This window comes from Sapajus apella, unplaced genomic scaffold (genome assembly GCF_009761245.1).
Source record: "Sapajus apella isolate SASKATOON/1434 unplaced genomic scaffold, GSC_monkey_1.0 scaffold166, whole genome shotgun sequence".
In the NCBI taxonomy this organism is placed as follows: domain Eukaryota; kingdom Metazoa; phylum Chordata; class Mammalia; order Primates; family Cebidae; genus Sapajus; species Sapajus apella.
In genome coordinates, this window is record NW_022437106.1 from 43,496 (window position 1) to 64,221 (window position 20,726).

Below are 20,726 nucleotides of genomic sequence, written 5' to 3' on the forward strand. Positions count from 1 at the left end.
AAAAAAAAAAGTGGACAGTCCAACCCCATTCTGTGACAACCTGCTTTCTGCCAGCTAAAACTGACTCTCTCTTTCTCAGAGTGAGAGCTGTTCAGGCTTCATGTTAGCTTCTTGAGCCGGACAGACTCCATCTTAGCCTCTTCATTTTAGTTATTTTCCCACCATTAAGTACGTAACTGTAGTACGTAGCTGGGGCAGGCTGACACTGGGCACCTCCAGGAATGCATTTGCTGATAAGAGGCCGTGTTAAGTGGTACCAGCAGAGCCTGGGAATGCAGGTGCTGTCGAGTGCCCAGAGCCCCCATTATCTATGTTGTATGACTTTCATGACAGCTTTACCCCTTGCACCTGGCACTGTTTTATTTCTCAAGTACTAGTTTATCTTTTTTTTTTTGAATCACATAAAATATTAATTTATTAATAAATCTAAAAAGTAGATTGCCAAACAACATATAGTAACATAGTATAATCCCCAAATTGGTAAGAAATAGAAAATGTATTACGCATAGGAAATACATTGGGAGGATGAGATATATTAAAATATATAAAAATCTCTGCATGTTCAGATTGTAGTTATTAATTTGTTTCTTAAAAATGTGTTCATGTTTTCTAAACTCACAGGTTGGAATTAGGAAAATCCGAGATATAACCTATGCTCCATTTCTTATGGCTATGAAAGTCTGAGCAAGTTATTCAACCCCTGGTGACTCAATTTCTTCACCTTTAAATTGGAATAACAATAATAGTATTAACCTCATTGGACTCTTTTAGAGATTAAATAAAAAAAATACACTAGTTTATCTTTTAACCTTTTGCTTACTCTGTTTCTGTGAAAAATTTGCTTCAGCTAGGTTCCTTCTCCCTTTTAAAATTAGGGTATAAAAGACCACCCAATTTTTTCTTAGGGGCCGAGAGAATTTTGGGCATTAGCCGCCACTCAGTCGCTGGCATAATAAAGGACTCATAATTCAATCTCAAAGTGTGGTGCATTCCTTAACTCGCTCAGGTACAACAATTCAGTGAGTGAAGCCCCTCCATGCCAGAACTTTAAGACCAAGATATGATACCTCCTCAGAGAGGCTTTCCCTGGCAACCCTCTCCCATGCTGTCTCCACAAGCATCTTGCAGTTCTATTTCTGCAGAGCACACAGCTCCATCTGAAGGCATCTGTCTGTATCTCCTCATTCACTGTGTGCCGCCTCTGCAGAATGCCAGAGGGAAGGGATGGATCACTGGGGCTTGCTTAGACTGGTGCCTGGTACATGATAGATCCTCAATAAATATTTTGAATAACTGGCCGAAGAAATGACAGTCTCGATCTCTTGTGCTACCCTGTGAGCCCCATCATAGAGGGGGTTAGTGCTGTACCTGCTTCGGGCTACACAGCATGAAAAGCACTGAGCTTTGTGGAATAAATTAATTCTCTTTTAAGTCGAGGAAACCCCAGGAAAAAGGAAGAGAAGGAGGAACAGCTGCCTCAATCAGAAGAGTAGAACCCCAAGCAGAGCTGGAGGAAGAAACGATGCTCCTGACCACCTTGACCTTCACCCTTGGCCCAAGATGCCAGGACTGAGATTTCCCTATGGAGAAAGAAGATGGGCTGGCAATCAGCCCAGCTGAGCTCCTGCTCTACCTCTCTGACTCGCTGAGTGACCTTGAGCAGGTCACTTCTGCCTGAGCCTCAGTTTTTGTCTCTGTTAAATGGGAGGAGGTAACCCCCTAGGGCCCCTCCCAGTCCGCCTGGAGCCTCCCAAAGGGCTGCAGGGAGAAGGAGACAAAGGAAGGACAGTAGTGAGTACCAGAAGAGGAACTTCTCCCCAAGCCTAACCTCCAGCCTTGGGCGAGCCCCCTTGCCAAACAAGTGCACAGGAGGTGTAGACACGAGGCCGGGACAACGTCCAGCCCCACGTGTGGGGTTCTGAAACCAGCAGATCATACACCTCCTTAAATTGCAGAGTGTATGTTTTGAAGGAGAAGGCAGATGGGATAAGCAGCCTAGGGGATGCCCCCGCGCAGGGGGCGGGCTTCTGAGCCCTGGCCCGGACTAGGAGTTGAGGTGGGGTTGGGGCGGGGAAGAGGGATGTGCTCAGGTAGGGGTAGAGGCGACGGAATCAGAAAAGGCCAAAGTCCGGCAGGAAAACTTCTGAGGCCGGAGGAGACTTTTCCAAAGCTCCACTTACAACTCGAAAGGACTTGGTGCCAAGCGTCCAGAGTCCCGAGTTCAAGAGTCAGCTCTGACGCTAACGAGCTAGGCAAGTCCTTTCAACTTGGGCCTCAGTCTCCCCATATTTACAATAAAAGGGGAGCAGGGCGGGATGGTGCTCAGGATCCCTATGTCGATCCTAATCTCCAGCTCAGGCGGGCTCGGCCACCCCTAGCATCCTGGAGAGACAACTTTTATTCTACTCGCCCTACATGGTGGCAGGGAAACTGAGGCACGGACTAGGGAGACGGGCCCAGCAGCGCTGGGCTGCAGGCGCCCCCGCGCCCCGCTTTCCCCCTCAGCCCCAGCGTGGAGGGAGCGGTGCTGGGGACGGGAGGGACCCCACCGGGGTCCTGGGAGCCGCCCCCGGGCAGCCTCACCTTCCGCACACGCTTCTTCCGGATGCTCTCCACGGCGAACACCTGCTCGCCGATTGCTGACAGCTCCATGCGGGGCGGCAGGGGAGCGGGCCCGGGGCCGGGCCGGGGGCGGAGCTGCGGGGCCGCGGCTGCGGCGCGCGATGCTGGGGCTGGCGGGGTCCCCGTCACCCTCGCCCGGGCGCGCACGCGCGCGCGCACGCGCGCACACCCCCTCGCGCTCCCTCACGCCGCCGACGTTCCATTTTTGAACCTGCGCAACGTTTTCAGCGGCGCCAGCGAGCGAGCGCGCGCAAGGAGGGGGCGGGGCAGGAGCGCGCGGGCCGGCCGCCGGGCTCTGCTCGCGCCCTGCGGGTCAGCCCCGCCCCCGAATCTGGGCCCTCCCCCGTCGTAGCCCCGCCCCGGGATCCGCCCCCCGGGGTTGCTATTGGACGGCGCTCCGCGTGCGCCGGAAAGCGGGACTTATTTGTTACCGGCGCCGGCTGGGGCGGGGCGGAGGCTCGCGCGTCGCCTCTCGCTGTGGTGCCCGGGCAGGATGTGATCCTTAATTCCTCCGCGGGCGCCTCACACCCTGCCGGTGACTGCGAGGGGCTGAAACGGCTGGGCTTTGTGGGGCCGACGACAAAGTCGAGGCTCAAAGGAGGGAGGCCATTTGCCCACCTCCCGCAGCGGAGTAGACGGGGCCGGGGCCCTTGAGTTGCCTGAGGGCTAGGACCCAGAAGGCTTCCCACCGTGTCCGGACGTCGCAGGGCCGAGGTCTCCCTAATCCCGCTTTCGCCGCGGCGCAGTTTGGCCGGCGTCTCCACATCCGTCCGCCCACCCCTTCATCCTCCCCTACGTCGGTCCACCCGACCCTCGAAGGTCGGTGCCGAGTCGCGCGGGTCAGAAGCGGGCGCTGCGGCCTCGAGGGCTCCCGGACCGGGCCCTGGTTCGCGGCGGAAGCGGCCGCGGTGAGCTGAGGTTCCCCGGGGACAGATTTTGCCGCCGCGCTGCCCCAGCCTCCCCCAGGCCCGCACGCGCTGGGCGCCTGGTGCGTAGTAGGGGTTCAGCCATTTGTGGCACCAAGTCCGAGACGAACTCTTGATTCCCCGCTCCTTCCTTTTTGGCTAACGCGCCTCCATTCCTCGCGGGGAGCCGGGAGTCGTCCCTGCTCCTTCCTGCACTGCCCGCAACTCCTGGCCCTCCGGCCTGCCCTCAGGGACTCGGGTCGGCCGGCTCTCGCCGCCCAGGGGGCCGTCGTTTCTCTGGACCACAGCAGAGACCTCGCGGAGCTGCCGTCCCTCCGACCTCGGCCACACAGTGCCAGAGTGTGCGGCTAAAATGCAGATCTGACGGGCTCACCCTGTGCTTAAAAACTCTCCGCCCTGTTCCCCTCAGAATAAAATCCAACACCTCTTTCTGGCACACAGAAAAAGAGAATAATAGATTCACACCTGACTTTATATCAAGAAGAACGGAAGCCGGAGAGAAAATAAGCATCATCTTAGAATTATATATTCAATGAAAATGTCTTTAAAGGATTATGTATCCGGTATGAAGCACATGTATCCAGAACGTAGGTGAAATCATGGCACTTACAAATACAAAAACTTAACAGTCTGCCACTGGCCGACTCTCCGAGGGAGATTCCAAAGCGCGAACTTCAGGCAGGAGAAAGATGATCCCAGACGGAGCTCTCATGCAACAGGGAATAAAGAAAAATGAAGAACATTGATAGTGTGAAACAGTAACAATGTGTTCTGGATGGAAACATTTGAAATACACAGCAGTGATGGTATATACTTGGGTGAGTGGAGTTACAGTGTTTTAAGATCCTTATATTCTTCAGGAGGAAGGTAAAGATAAGATATCAAATACACTGACAAATTGAAGAATCCAGGTTGTCATTACCGGGATGAAGACTGTAGGAGTGGAAATGCAGTGTATATTTATCCAAACTATTGGAGGAGGAAAAAGAATGATCAAACCAACCCAAGCAACCCTAAAGCAGGCAAGAATGGAGAGAAAAATAAATACAAGATGAGGTGGGGTTGGCACAAATAGACGATAGCTATAAATTCAAATATTCTGCGATTCAGTAAATGCAAGTGGACTAAATATTGCAGTTTAAATACAAAGATTATCAGAATGCATACATTGCTACATGCAATTTACAAGAGAAATCTAAAAGAGACACTTGCAAAACGTGAAGGTAGTGAAGGTCAAAAGTAAACACATGGGGAAAAAATACCATGCAAATGCTAACAAAAAGAAGGCTCGTCCTGTTATTTTAATAACGAGGGGAAAAACATCACTAGAAATAAATAAGGTCATTTCATAATGAAAACTGTCCAATTCACCAGAAAAATAGAACAATTTCACATTTGTATGCAAATACCATAGTCTTAAAATATAAGAAACATGAAGAAGAAAGCTATATGGAGAGATAGACAATTCCACAATTATAGTGGGAGATTTTAACACATCCCTCTGTAGTTGGTAGGAGAAGACGACAAATATTCAATAACATATAGGAGATTAAAACATAATAATAACTAATGGACTTTTATAGCACACTGTATCTACAATGGTAAAATTCTTCCCTTTTCAAGACATACAGGATACCTACAAAAACATTTAATTTCAAAAGCTTGAAATAACAGTACATTCTCTGACCACAACACTTATAAGCTAGAGACGAATAATAAAAAGTTTACTTCAAAGCCCCATATGTTTGGAAAGTAAGAAGCACTTTTTTTTTTTTTTCTTGTTTTGATATGGAGTTTTGCTCTTTCACCCAGGCTGGAGTGAAGTGGCATGATCTCGGCTCACTATAACCTTTGCCCCCCGGGTTCAAGCAATTCTCCTGCCTCAGCCTCCCTAGTAGCTGGGATTATAGGCACCCCCCCACCCGGCTAATTTTTGTCTTTTTAGTAGAGACAGGATTTCACCATGTTGGCCAGGTTGGTCTCCAACTCCTGACTTCAGGTGATCCACCTGCCACAGCCTCCCAAAATGCTAGGATTACAGGCATGAGCCACTGAAGAAATATGTTTTTATGTTAACTAATGGTTCAAAAAAAGAAATTGTAATAGAAATTATAAATATATATGTATGTGTGTGTGTGTATATATATATATGTGTGTATTTTTTTTTTTTCTTTTTGAGACGGAGTAGTTTTGCTCTTGTTGCCCAGGCTGCAGTGCAGTGGCACGATCTCGGCTCAGTGCAATCTCCATCTCCTGGGTTCAAGTGATTCTCCTGCCTCAGCCTCCCAAGTAGCTGGGATTACAGGCATGTGCCACCACACCCAGCTAACTTTTTGTATTTTTAGTAGAGACGGGGTTTCTCCACGTTGGTGAGGCTGGTCTTGAACTCCCAACCTCAGGTGATCCACCCATCTCAGCATCCCAAAGTTCTGGGATTACAGGTGTGAGCCACCACGCCCAACTTATAAAATATTTTTAATTGCTCTTCCACTGCCGCCCGTGGGAATGGAAATCTGTTCCACATGCCGGAAGCCAACCGATGGTAATGACTGTGCCACTCCGCGTCCTACCACGTGGATCCTCTGTGTGTGTCCTCGAGAGATGAGCTCACTGAAATGGCCAAGTCCAGTCAAGCAAACTATGAGGGAAATTTTGAATCCCTGAACCTTATGGAATTTGCTAAGAAGCAGCCATGGTAGCATAAGCTGTTCCAGCAGGAATCTGGACCTTTGGCCGAAAAGTATAGCATGGCAACCCATTTGTTCACTGGAGGTGTCACTGAATGGTGCACGGGTTACATATTCCAGAAGGTTGGAAAGCTGGCTGCAACAGTTGTGGGAGGTGGATTTTTTTTTTTCTCCTTCAGCTTGCAAACCATACTGGGTACATCAAAGTTGACTGGCAATGAGTGGTGAAGGACATAGAGAAAGCCAAAGAGCATCCGAAGAAGCTAAGAGCAATCAGATACCTACCGAGGTCAGGAGCAAAGGTGAGGAGGTGGTGTCATTTGTGAAGAAGAATGTTCTAGTGACTAGGGGATTTTTCTGAGGCTTTCTGCTTGGCATGGCATCCTAAGAAAGATGACCTTATTTTCCTTTCTTCTTTCTTTCTCTTTCTTCTCTCGCTTTCTTTCTCTCTCTCTCTTTCTTTCGTTCTTTTTCTTTCTTTACCTTTTCTTTTCTTTCCCTCCCTCCCTCCCTTCCTTCCTTCTTCCTTCTTTCCTTTTTTGAGATGGAGTTTTGCTCTTGTTGCCCAGGGTGGAGTGCAATGGTGTGATCTTGGCTCACTGTGACCTCCACCTCCTGGGTTCAAGCGATTCTTCTGCCTCAGCCTCCAGAGTAGCTGGGATTATAGGCATGTGCCACCAGGCCAGCTCATTTTCATATTTTTAGTAGAGAAGGGGTTTCTCCATGTTGGTCAGGCTGGTCTTGAACTCACGACCTCAGGTAATCCTCCTGCCTTGACCTCCCAAAGTGCTGAGATCACAGGCATGAGCCACCGCCTGGCCACCTTATTTTTATTGTTCTTGTTTGTTTCCACCCAGCAGCCTCTACGCTCCATCGTAGGACATCGAGTCCCCCCTCCTCTTCTCCCATGCCTTTCTTTCTGCTGTAGCAAATCTGAGTGGCTTCTATAAGCATCTCTTGGTACAAGCTAGTGTGGCCCTAACATGAGCTTGATGGTGGCGGAAGAGACAATAATTGTTAGCTCTCCTCCCAGTACACCCACTACTTGACCAATCTGTAGGTCAGCAAGAAGGTTCCTTTTCTTACCAAAACATATTGCAAGTTGGCTCACCATGGAGGATCAGCAAATCCTGAAACGTCTCTAACTGTTGATTTGGAAAAGAAATGAGCACATAGATAACCTTATTGTGTGCTACATGGAAAGGAACTGAGTACATTTGCCTTTAAGCATGGAAAAAATATTCTTAACTGAACGGGAAGAGAAATAGTACATAGTAAAAATGTTGGGCTATGGTGAAAGCACTACTTAGAGGGAAGTTCGTTGCCTTTTGTGCTTATATTAGAAAAGAGAAAAGGCTGAGAATAATGAACAAGCACTTGTTTCAAGAAGCTAGAAAAAGAGCAGCAGAGTAAAGAAAATGAAAGGAAATCAAGAGTAAAGGTAAAGGAGAAAATAGGCCGGGTGCTGTGGCTCATGCCTGTAATACCAGCACTTTTGGACGGAGGCCAAGGCAGTAGATCACCAGAGGTCAGAAGTTAGAGACCATCCTGGCCAACAAGGTAAAATCCTGTCACTACTAAAAATATATAAATTAGCTGGGCATGCACTTTGGGAGGCCAGCACTTTGGGAGGCCGGGGTTGGTGGATCACCGGCCCAGGAGTTCGAGACCAGCCTGGCCAACATGGTGAAACCCCATCTCTACTAAAGATATAAAAAATTAGCCAGGTGTGGTGATGCGTGCCTGTAATCCCAGCTACTCAGGAGGCTGAGGCAGGAGAATTGCTTGAACCCTGGAGGTGGAGATTGCAGTGTGGCGAGATCACACCACTTCACTCCAGCCTGCGCGACAGAGTGAGACTCCATCTCCAAAACAAACAAACAAACAAACAAAAAATCATAATAATAATGAATTGGGATCAGCCAAACATTATTTCTAAGAAAAGACATGATATGGACAACCCCTTTTGAAACTGATTAAGAAGAGAAGACACAATTGACTAGTATCGGTAATTAAGAGTTAAAGAACCTGCAGACATTTAAAAAAGGAATAAAGAGGATATTATGAATAATCTCATTACAATATAAAATTTAAATGAAAGGGGCAGGCTGGGCACGGTGGCTCACACCTGTAATCTCAGCAATTTGGGAGGATGAGGCAGGTGGATCCTGAGGTCAGGAATTCAAGGCCATCTTGGCCAACATGGTGAAACCCTGTCTCTACTAAAAATACAAAAATTATCTGGGCATGGTGGTGTGTGCCTGTAATCCCAGCTATTCTGGAGGCTGAGGCAGAATTGCTTGAACCAGGACCCTGGGTGACAGAGTGAGACTCCATCTTAAAAAAAAAAAAAAAAAAAGGCAAGTTCCTAGGAAAATATACCTTACCAAAATGGACGTAAGATAAAGAGAAAACCTGAATGAGTACCATCCCTAGTCATAGTACCAAATTATGAAATACTTTCATAGCCAGTCAGTGACCATTTAAAACACTTTTCAGCCTTCACACGGAGCAGGGTCCAGAAGGCTATCCAGCCAATAATTCTGTGACTTACGTGTCATCAGAAGGTCTGGGGGATCTGGGGCATCCCTGGAAGAGTCATTGCACTTAGGAGGTTGATTGTATTGGCTACGTACCAATTGGTATGAAATTATTTTGGAACTTGAAGTCCTATGGCATCAGACCTCCCCATAATCATTAAAGGAACTGAATCGGTAATGCTTCTACAAAGAAAACTCAGACCCAGAAGACTTCACCTATAAGCTGTTGAAAGAACTGATTCCAATGCTATCCCAACTTTTCCACACAATAGAAAAAGAGAAAATGCTTCCCAATTCTTTTTATGGCAAGTACAGCACAAGAGAAAATTACAGGCCAATGTCACTTATGAATATACATATCAAACTCTCAAATAAAATATCGGCAAGTCAAATTGAGTAGTATGTAAAAATGATACTACATCATGGTGAAATTGGATCTAATCCAGAAATGCAATGTTGGTTTAACATCTTAAACCAACATGATGGTGGACGCCTGCAATCCCAGCTACTCTGGAGGCTGAGGCCGGAGGATCGCTTGAATCTGGGAGGTGGATGTTGCAGTGAGCCAAGGTCATGCCATTGTACTCCAGCCTGGGCAACAAGAGTGAAACTCCATCTCAAAAAAAAAAAAAAAATTAAAGGAGGAAGACATGATCATCTCAGTATAATAATCTCCTGCATGATAATTCAGGAACAGTTCAACATCTGTTTGTTTTAAAATTTGTAGTAAACTGCCAACACAGGGCAATGTCTTTATCCTGGTAAAAGTCTCTGTGAAGAACGTACAGCAAATAATTAATGGTGAAATGTGGAAAACGTTCCCTTGCGATCTGTAGCAAGGCAAGGTTGGATGAATCCCCATTTCCATTTAACATCACACTGGATATCCTGATCTTTGTTGCCCACTGTGGTGGCCATTGGCCACATGTGACTGTCATTTGAAACGTGACTAGTTTGAACTCACACATAAGAATATAAGAATAAAATTATTATTATAAGAATAATTATATGAGAATAAAATTAGACACAAGACATAAGAATAAAATTAGATACATGACAGATTTTAAAAATGTAGTACCCCAAACCTGTAAAATGTCTCATTAATAAGTTGATATTCATTTCATATGGAAATGATATTTTTGATGCATTGGGTTAAATAAAATGTTATAGAATTAATTTTTAATTAAGATTTTAGAAAATTTCAAATTACAGTTGATTGTTGAACAACGTGGGTATGAACTGTGTGGGTCCACTTATTCATGAGTTTTCTTCCATCTCTGTCACCTGGGAGACAGCAAGACGCACCCCTCCTCTTCCTCTTCCTTCTCAGCCTGCAAAACATGAAAACAAAGAGGAGATGAAGACCTTTATGATGATCCACTTGCACTTAATGAAGAGTAAATATATTTTCTCTTCTTTATGATTTTCTTAATAACATTTTCTTTTCTCTGGCTTTATTGTAATAATGCAATGCATAATGCATATGGCATACACAATATGCATTTATTGACTGTTTATGACCAATAGTAGGTTATTAGTAGTTAAGTTTTGGGAGACTCAAAAGTTATATGAGGCCAGGCACAGTGGCTCACTCCTGTAATCCCAGCACTTTGAGAGGCCAAGGTGGGCAAATCACCTGAGGTCAGTGGCTCAGACCTACCCTGGCCAGTATGGTGAAACCCAGTCTCTACTGAAGATAGAAAAATTAGCTGGGCATGGTGGCGGGCACCTGTAATTCCAGCTGCTGCAGAGGCTGAAGCAAGAGAATCCCTTGAACCCAGGAGGTGGAGGTTGCAGTGAGCCGAAATGGCGCCACTGCATTCCAGCCTGGGTGACAGAGCGAGACTCTGTCTCAAAACAAACAAACAAACAAACAAACAAAAAAGTGAAGATGAGAGCATGGCCTAGACTAGAGCCCTGCAACAGAATGCAGAAAGGCAATCAGATTAAAGAGAGAGAGAGAGAATATGGGATATGGGCAGGGAGGAGGTCAGTTTGGATACGCCAATCTGGGAAAGGGTGGTGCTCTCCACTGAGCTGGGCCTTCTCCTTTCATGGGGGGAACAGAAGTCATCAGAGGAGAAGCCCTCACCTCCCTGCCTTGACCCCCCTGCCCCAGGAGGACCAGCTTCATGGGCAGTTGGTCCATAAGTCACACAGGGCTTCCCTCCTCAAAGGGGCAGGCACGTGGCTTCATGCTCTGCTGTCTTGAAATTCATAACAATTGTTGAACAAAGGGCCCCATGTTTTCATTCTGCATGGGACCCCACAAATTATGCATCTACCTCTACCCCGCCAGTGTATCTATACCCACGTCTGGCTTGCCTTACCTGCTGAGGCATCAGAATCATCTATAGAGCTTGTAAAAACCCAAACCCTCAGACCCACCACCACCTCTATCTGGGTTCCTGATCGCAAACATAACTGCCACCAGCCTCCAAGTGTCTTAGGCCGTCTGCCTCCTCAAAGTGTGGTCTGAGACTTGTAGATTCAACCTCACTCAGGAGCTTGTCAGAAATGCAGATTTCCAGGTGCCACCCCACACCCACTGAGTCAGAACCTACAGTGTAGCCGGACCCCCAGGGGACTCAAGTGCATGTTCATTTGTGAGAAGCACCGTCTTAGGCTATACTAAGGGAACATTCTAGACTTTTTCGTCCTAACTCACAGGTCACCAGGTACTGTGAATTCTTCCCTAGTTACATCACACATTCCACTGCCACTGCCACTTCCCCCAGGATGGCTCCTCTTGTAAGTCCCATGACCTCTCAGACTGAACAGCTCAGACCTGAGCGGCCTCCCCTCTTCTCCCAGGTCACCTCCTCTCCCTCCTCCTCCCCCTTTTCAAGTACCTACCTGTCCAGGTGAACTGAGCCAGCCAAGTCAGGTACCCAAGGAGTATTCCAGGTCCTCCTCTGGCTAACTTCCCTCCTCTTCTCACCACCCCTTCTCCCAACCGCCATAGCCACCCTCCAAGACATGTAGCCACTAGTACCTCTCACTTCAGCTACCTCCACCAACCTGTACTGGCAGTGGAATGACCACATCACTCCCTAGAAACAACCCCTCTGTGGCTCTCAGCTCAGGGCCGTTCCGCCCTGGCATGCCTCCCCACCCTCTCTCTGCTTACTAAATACTTCCACCATCACTATTTCATCCAGCTTTCAAAAGGAAGCCCGACCAGCTCCTCCTCCACAGCCTCCCCTGGCTACTCCTCTGCTTGCCCCCAGCAAGACCTCTGGACTCCCTTCAGCCACAGCCCTGGTTCTGCTGTGGTCTGCCTGTCTCCCCGCCTCCCCAGCTCCTCTGGAAGGGACAGGGAACTGCCTGGTTCAATCACCTTCCTGGTGCTCTGCCTGAGGCCACACACACAATAGGGGTCTGGTATTTGAACAGATGAAGGCCCAGTGAGGGGCTGGTCTGCAGCAAGTGGCAGGGAGGGAGCAGAAGATGGGGTTATGCAATGGGAGTGGGGAAAGCTGTTACAGAGGTGCCTTGTAGATCCAGCTACAGGCAGGAAGATTGCTTGAGCCTAGGAGTTCAAGACCAGCCAGGGCAACATAGCAAGACTCCAGCCATAAAAAAAATTAAATTTAAAATTTTATTTTATTTTATATTAATTTTATTTATTTATTTTTAGTAGAGACTGGGTTTCATTGTGTTGCCCAGGCTGTTCATGAACTCCTTAGCTCAGTCACTCTGCCCACCTTGGCCTCCCAAAGTGCTGGGATTGCAGGCATAAGCCACTGTGCCTGGCCTATTTTATTTTATTTTATTTTTAGATGGAGTTTCGCTGTTGCCCAGGCTGGAGTGTAGTGGCATGATCTCGGCCTACTTCAACCTCTGCCTCCCAAGTTCAAGCGATTCTCCTGCCTCAGCCTCCTGAGTAGCTGGGATTACAGGTGTGCACCACTATGCCTGACTAATTTTTATACTTTTAGTATAGACAAGTTTTCTCCATGTTGGTCAGGCTAGTCTCAAACTCCTGACCTCAGGTGATCCACCTGCCTCAGCCTCCCAAAGTGCTGAGATTACAGGTGTGAGCCACAGCGCCTGGCCAAAAAACTAAATTTAAAATTGTGAAAGGGTCAGCCCATGTTGAATAAAAAGTGGGGATGGCTACAGGACGCCTGATGCCCTGTCCCAGTCCAGAGTTCTGGAGAACAGCAGGACTCTCTCTGCCCACCAGGTGGCGCCAGGACCCCAGTGTCCGGCTGCCCAGCGCTCAGTTCAGTCCTGGCTTCCCAGAGTGTTGGGTGGATGAAGCCCTAGGGAAGCCAGAACACAGCCTGAAGTACCCACAACAGGTCCTCGAGGGGACTTGCCCCATCTGCTTTCCCTGCCTGAGTGTCCACCATCAGCACCCTCTACAATACAGGGCGGAGAGCTGTGAATGATGGGCGTGTCACAGGAAAATGGAAGCGAACACTGAGCGTCTTGCAAAGCCACTCAGCTGTGGAGTGATGCAGCCAGACATTTGCACACCTGCAGGCTGGGTCACATCCTGTTTTCTGAAGGTGCTCACCATGGGGCCTGTCTGTATGGCCACCGGAGCCAGGATTGAGCCCAGACAGTTCAGCCCCAACCAGACCCACGTTCATAAGCATCGGGCTTGCCTGCTGCCCCTCCCTGGGGTCAGATCCCCTCCTGTTACAGATGGGGAAACTGAGGCCCAGGGAGGGGAATCACTTGCCGAGAATTCCACCTCTTGTGTAGAGCAGAACCAAAATGAGAGCTCCTGCCTGGTGGCTCCGAGGCCACCACCCCTTCCTCTGCCATCGTGGAGACCCCTTGTCCCTTCTTGTCCAAGAAGCCCCAGCTCCCTTCCCATGGGCTTTTCCCAGGAGCCTCCCTGTGCTGCCAGCTACCCCCTGTTCCCTTGCTGCAGACCCAAGCCACCCACAGACTACAGCCCTTCCTATAGCCCCTTTCAACAGCCCCCAAGAGGATTTCCACCAGGGATTGGAAGAGGTCCTCATCACTCCCACCCCCGGGCTGGATGGGGGCCAGAGGGGCAGGTGCACCAGCAGTGCCGGATGGAGGATAGAGGCAGGAGGAGGTGTGGGCAGGCATGTCTTTTCCGGGTCCCACCTGAGGCCCCAGGTGCAGCCCCCTTGCACCATCCCCCGTCTGCCTATGTTTGGGACCCGGGGCTGTGGCCTCGATCCATTTCCTCCCAGCCGCTGACCACCTGCTCCTGCCCCTCAGCACGTCTGCTTCTCCCCTTGTCCCCTCACCAAGCCCTGGCATCTGCTCCTTTCCTGCAAGTGCCCCGCAGTTATCCTGCCTCTTTTCGGGGCACCTCTCCCTTCCTCCCTGTCTCAGTCTTGCATTCTCCTAGCTGGGCCCAGGGCAGCCTCCTCCCTCAGCACTTCTCCACCAGCCCTCAGTGCACAGCTGGGAAAACTGAGACCTCGAATCTGGGGGCTACTCAGACACATGGTTGGAGCTCCATTATCTGTGTGTCCCCAAGGCCTGGCACAGAGCCTAGCACTGGGGTAAACTCTGTAGTGTGAGATGGTGGGTGGGGTCATCTGGGCTGGAATCTAGCTCCACCATAGCATGCTGTGCAGCCTGGAGCAGGTCCCTCAACCTCTCTGAACCTCCATTTTCCCCCTTGTAAAGCCAGGGAGAATGAGGCCTATTTTGTAGGGTTGTAGTGAAAATTGACAAGACAATGTATGCAAAATAAATATCACAGTATAAGGCAGTCGCCATTCATTCATTCAATAAATATTGATTGAACACGGTTTTTTGTTTGTTTGTTTGCTTTCCAGATGGCGTTTCACTCTTGTTGCTCAGCCTGGAGTGCAATGTCGTGATCTTGGCTCACTGCATCACTACAACCTCCGCCTCCTGGGTTTAAGCAATTCTCCTGCCTCAGCCCCCCAAGTAGCTGGGATTACAGGCGTGCGCCACCGCACCCAGCTAATTTTGTATTTTTTACTGGAGTTGGGGTTTCACCATGTTGGTCAGGCTGGACTTGAACTCCTGACCTCAAGTGGTTCACCTGCCTCAGCCTCCCAAAGTGCTGGGATTACAGGTGTGACCACCGCACCCGGCCTGACTGAACACCTATTATGTCTCATTATTATTATTATTATTATTGTTATTTATTTTTTTTTTTTTAGATGGAGTTTTGCTCTTGTTACCCAGGCTGGAGTGCAATGGCGCGATCTCGGCTCACTGCAACCTCCGCCTCCTGGGTTCAGGCAGTTCTCCTGCCTCAACCTCCTGAGCAGCTGGGATTACAGGCACGCGCCACCATGCCCAGCTAATGTTTTGTATTTTTAGTAGAGACGGGGTTTCAACATGTTGACCAGGATGGTCTTGATCTCTTGTCCTCGTGATCCACCTGCCTCGGCCTCCCAAAGTGTTGGGATTACAGGCTTGAGACACCAAGCCCGGCATGTCTCATTAAGTTCAAAAGAAAAGAAGCCAAGTCAGCAGAGTCCAGATTCCCTGACCTCGCATCCTGTGCTGTTTCTTGGTGCATCCTCGGCCCCTAACCCTCTCAGAGGCATCACCCTAAATTACCCGGCTGCACATACCACTACTCTGGTCAAAAGCCACCAGCAGTGTCCTGGTGCCTAGGGTGCCGGCTCCTGACTCCTGGCTGTGACACCCAAAGCCCTCTGCGATCTGGCTCCAGCCTCTTTTCCATGGGATCTCTCTTTATTTTGTGACACCAACTTCGACTCCAGGTATGCGAATCTGGGTCCCATAGCCAGAATATCTTGGGGTTTCTCTGCCACACCTGTGCCCCTGCTATGCCATTGAATGGAACAGCTACCATTTTTGTCCTTACCAAATGAAGTCCCGTCAGCATCTTCTGTTCCATTTCCCCTGCATGGCCTCTCTGACCACTTGGAGCCAGGCTCTGAACCTTAACCTTCTTGCCTAAGCATCCCATCCCCCACTCCGCCGCCTGGGCCCTGCCAGGCCTTGCTGTATCAGCAACCATTGGCAGGAACCACTGGGCCAACAGCAGGTGCTGGACCAAGCCACATGGCAGGGGATGGCCTGACATGACCATGTGGTTGGAGTCCAGCTCTGCTACTGTCCCACGGGGATTTTTTTTTTTTTTTTTTTTTTGAGATGGAGTTTCACTCTTGTTACCAGGCTGGAGTGCAATGGCGTGATCTCGGCTCACTGCAACCTCCACCTCCCAGGTTCAAGTGATTCTCCTGCCTCAGTCTCCCAAGTAGCTGGGATTACAGGTGCCTGCCACCATGCCTGGCTAATTTTTGTATTTTTAGTAGAGATGGGGTTTCACCATGTTGGTCAGGCTGGTCTCAAACTCCTGACCTCGGGTGATCCACCCTACTCGGCCTCACAAAATGCTGGGATTACAGGCGTGGGCCACTGCGCCCAGCCGGGGATCATTCTTATCTAACACATTCCTAAATGGACTAGAATGGTGGCTTCCTCTGCCCCAGGACCTACGCCCTCCAGGCAACGGAGAAAGAGCCGGGGTCCCACCAACAACAACTGCTCACTGACACTGTAGGGTCTCTTCCCACAGACACCATGCAGGCATCAGCCAGATACCAGACTAGATAGGATTATCCAGACAGGACCACTGGGCCAGAGCCTTCTGCTGGAGGGAGGGAGCCTTTCTTCTCCCCTATGCCCTCCTGTTCCAGGGCTCAGTCCCTTCTAAGAGGTCCCACCCAGCCTTCACAAGCCTGCCCCCTCTAGCGACAGGGAGCCCCATACCCCTGTGGCATCTTGCCCATTCTGATGGTTAGTTCAGAGCTGAGCTAGCTGCCTCCACAGAATTTCTGCCCCATTCATTCATCCTCCATGAGTTTCTCCTGCACGCATTGAGCACCTACTGGGTGCTAGCTGATGTGCCAGCTCACCTGGGCTTTGCAACCCCTCTGCGAGGTGTGGGAGCGGATGCTGATGATGGCGAGGGCTCCAAAACCAATGAGGAAGCTGAGGTGCAGAGAGATCGTCACTTGCACAGAATCTCACAATAAGGCAGCAGCTGGGCTAGGAGCAGATTTTTTTTTTGGAGATGGAGTCTTGCTCTGTTGCCCAGGCTGGAGTGCAGTGGCATGATCTCAGTTCACTGCACCCTCTGCCTCCCGGGTTCAAGTGATTCTCCTCCCTCAACTTTCTGAGTAGCTGGGATTACAAGTACATGCCACCATGCCCAGGTCATTTTTTTTGTATTTTTAGTAGAATCAGGGTTTCACCATGTTGGCCAGGCTGGTCTTGAACTCGAGACCTCAGGTAATCCATCTGCCTCGGCCTCCCAAAGTGCTGGGATTACAAGGCATGAGCCACCGTTCCCAGCCTAGGAGTAGTTTTTTTTTTTTTTTTTTTTTTTTCAAAAGATGGGGTTTCACCATGATGGCCAGGCTGGTCTCGAACTCCTGACCTCAGGTGATCCACCCACCTCAGCCTCCCAAAGTGCTAGGATTACAGGTGTGAGCCACTGCGCCCGTCCAGGAGTAGATTTTTTTATCTGGGTGACCCGGGAGCCCATGCTCTTTCTTCCACTGAACTGAATATGTTCCTTAGCAGGACCTGGGAGGAGTAATACCTGGGGAGGAGCGGGCAGGACTAGCCCATCCAGTCCCCCAAAGCCTTCAGTAGAGGGCACAGAGCTGGACCTGGGTCGGGGTTCCCAGGGGTGGCCAGGGGTAGCTTTGGAGGCCTCAGCGGAGGAGCCTCGGCAGCCGCTGCCCACCCCCAGGAGCTCCTTCTGAGAAGGAAGTATGATTATGATTGAGCCCACATTGTGTTAGGAGGGAAAACGTGGGGTCCCTGGAGCCCCGCCAGCCCCCTGCCTTCAGGCTGTTTGGCTTTGTTTGTTTTTTTGGCCTTTTTTTTTTTTTTTTCCTTTTTCTTTGGGTTGATTGTTCTCATTAAATCTTTTTGTCCTGTTTTGTTTTTTACGGGGCTGACAATGCGGCTCAGTCCTTAGTGCAGCTTCCTGTGTTTCTGCCCCAGCGTGGGCCTGGATGGGGCCGTGCTTCCTGTTGTGAGCCATCGCCATGGCAACTGGAGGCCTGGTGGGCTCCTCGGGGGTGCGGGAAGGGGGTGACATCAGTGACGTCACCGGGTGAGAAGGCAAGGGGCAGGGGTCCGGAGGGGATTCGATGGGGGACGGGCAGCCTGCAGCCAGCCTGTGGCGCATTGCTGAGAGCTGACTCACAGCCCGGGAAGGGGAAGAATGCCTCACATTCTTTTGGGAGGTAAACAAGGTCAGGGAGTACGGCTGGGATCCTGTTTACCTGACCCTGGCCCCCCGGGGGACCCAAAGCCCTTACAGGACAACACACTGGAACAGAACCAGCCAGACTTCAGGGGGCTAGCAGAGAAGGGAGGGACAGTGAGGGCCCCCAGGTGGGGGCCAGAGAGAAAGACCAGGATTCAAATCACAGCTCCACTAGGTGACAGCTCTATGACTTTGAGCAAGTCATGTGGCCTCTCCATGCCTCAGTTTCCCTGATTTCTAAATGTGGAGAATTTCTTGTGTAGGTGGTCCCTTGGTCTCCAGTTACTTTGGGGCAGTTTCGGGGGTTGTGAGGGCCACAGCTCAGCCTGTGCCTCTGCATTTTCTCTGTTCTCCACCTGCCATCCAAGGCTGGGCCTCCATGTCTCTGTCTGGCTGCACCTGACCCCGCTGCGGTAATGCCCCAGACCTGTAGCTAAGCCAAGGGGCTGAGGTGGGCTGGCTTTGAAGGGAGGAGTGGCTGCGCAGCCCAGGGCAGGGCACAGCACCCCTAGGATCTGGAGTCAGTCCAGCTAGTCCCATGTGCTCCCCACTCCCAGCCTGTGTCTCCCCTTCAGCTCTCCCAGAGCCCCACCTCCTATCCCTGGACCTTCAGAGTGACAGCCTCCCCTGCTCATCAGGGAGGGGCCAGAGGAGCCCCTCACGGTGCCAGTGATCTGTATCCTGATCAAACTCTGGGAGTCCACGGTGCTAGGCTCTGCAAGAGCAGCCCCGGGAGCAGGGCCGGACCCTGCATCTCTGAGACAAACCTTTGCCATCTTTGAAACGCTCCAGCTTTGAACAGCGTGCCCTTCCCCGACAGGTGCCATGTGAGGGCGGGGGCCATGGTCCCCCATGGCTACAGTTGAGTTGGGGCCACCTAGCCCATGGCTGAGAGTCTGGGAATCAGAGTCGGACTGACCTGGGTTCCAGTCTGGCTTTGCCGCTTGCTAGCTGAGGCCGTCGGGCAAGTCCCTTAGCCTCTATGAGCCTCAGTTTCCTGATCTGCAAAGCAGCAGCTCCCAGGGTTGATGTGAGACTGAGTGAGTTAATTCACTTGAAGCCCTTAGCACGTAGTAGGCCCTCACGTATGCTGAGCCCACACAGACCCAGCCCCTCAGACCCCTGCATCCTCCCCAGCAGCGCCTCATGGACCCCGCTTCAGCTCCCCCATGCTGAACACCCCGTCCCAGTGCAGGAACAGTGCCTACCAGATGCCCCATGGTTTTCCCATAAGGGGACCGGACTTGGGTTTCCCTGGACAGGGAATATCCTGTTCTAGGTTGGTGGGGGCGGTGGGGGGAGGAAGAGGAGCGGGAAGGACACGGCCGCTCTGCATTCCTGGCATTCTTGGCGGCTGCCTTGTCCAGCTGCCTCAGGGCTGCCGGGGGCCCTGGCCTTCTGCCACGCTGGCCTGACAAGGCACAGCAGCACCCCACTTGGGGTACTCCTTGGACTTGGAGTGATAGGGGACCCCTCTTGTGCCCCATCGCAGGCTATCACAGAAGCAAATGAACCCCAACCCTGGAAGCAGAGATTTGGGGGCTCTGGGAGGAGTCAGTGAACAGGGTTTCTGCATTGAGTTCTACCTTATGGGGCTCCCTGGCCTACCTGCCTTCCCCGGGAAGCTCTGGGGGTCAGGGCTGGAAGAGGAAGAGGGGAGAGGTAGAAGACTCCCGGCCTCCAGTCTCCAGTGCTCAGCCACTTTCCCTCTCTGGGACTCAGTGTCTCTATCTGCAAGATGGGCGGCTTTGCCCCCGCTTTGGGCAACTGCAACCCTTGTCACAATCCATGGCATTGTCACTGCCTCTCTGCAGAGCCTGTGCTGCTGACCAAGGGCAGGCGCCCATCCCTTCTCTGCACTGGGCTGGGCCTGGTGGGTTACAGCCATTTCCACCGCCATGCAGCCACCATCTGCAGGATTTAAACATTCAGAGGGGAGGGCCTGGAGGCAGTCAGGCCCCGGAGTCCTTGCCCTGGGAGTGTCTTTGGGGTCCTAGGAGGATAGGGGTCTTGTCCATGACCCCACAGCTAGCTCAGTTGAACTGACCAGGAATCCAGGGATTTGCTGTTCTGCAAAACCACCAGAAACTAAGATTATTCTTTTCCATGTTTTTCTGCAAACGGCCCCTAGTTTCAGGCTCAGAACAGTCTGGGGAGGAGCTGGGAGCTGGTGGCTTCAGAGACCTCCCCTCCACAGGACACCAAGCCTGTGAGCAGGTGACCGCAGTCACTAGCCCCTCTGTCTCTCCCTGTGCTGTCCTCTGCACTTAGGGAGCCTGGAGGGGTCTTACAGAGCCCGGAGGGGACAGGTGGGAGGGGCTGCTGTGGGGTGAATGCATCTAGGCTGCCAGCCTCTGGACCTCCACCCTCTCCCTCCCCTCTCCTGCTGGCTGGAGGATCACCCCAAGCCCCTGCCCAGTCCTGGAAGCTCCAGCTCCATCTGCACCGCAGGCCCTGTTTCCCACTTCAGCAGCCCACAGCGGCTCTGGAGACAGAGACCAGAGCAACCTGGTCCAGGCCACAGAGAGCGGCTCTTTGCTGGAGTCCGGAGCCCTGAGAAGTCTCTGGCCTCTGCTCCCCACTGGACCATCACAGGGTTAGAGGATGTGGTCCCCAGGGTCAGCCCCATCAGCCCTCTGTGGTCCCAGGATTCTGAAATTCAGCTTTTTGGTTCTGAGACCATCAGTCACCTCCCTCTGCATGCCCTTGAGAGGATTAA

At 50.9% G+C, this 20,726-nt stretch overlaps 1 protein-coding gene and 1 pseudogene across 8 annotated transcripts in view; one reads left to right on the forward strand and one right to left on the reverse strand.

The window, feature by feature from the left end:
• The window catches only part of CBX7 (chromobox 7), a 21,907-nt gene extending 19,029 nt beyond the window's left edge, over window positions 1-2,878 (reverse strand). For 3 of the 8 annotated variants that reach the window (XM_032267186.1, XM_032267180.1, XM_032267179.1), the window contains exon 1: window positions 2,584-2,878. In XM_032267186.1, the coding sequence (XP_032123077.1) occupies window positions 2,584-2,652 (69 nt within the window). In that variant the 5' untranslated portion in view covers window positions 2,653-2,878. The remainder of the gene's footprint in view (window positions 1-2,583) is intronic. The other 5 variants (XM_032267183.1, XM_032267178.1, XM_032267181.1 and 2 more) reach the window with 3 other exon arrangements.
• A 3,091-nt stretch (window positions 2,879-5,969) lies between these two features.
• Window positions 5,970-6,744, forward strand: LOC116542278 (annotated as a pseudogene).
• Window positions 6,745-20,726: the final 13,982 nt, after the last annotated feature.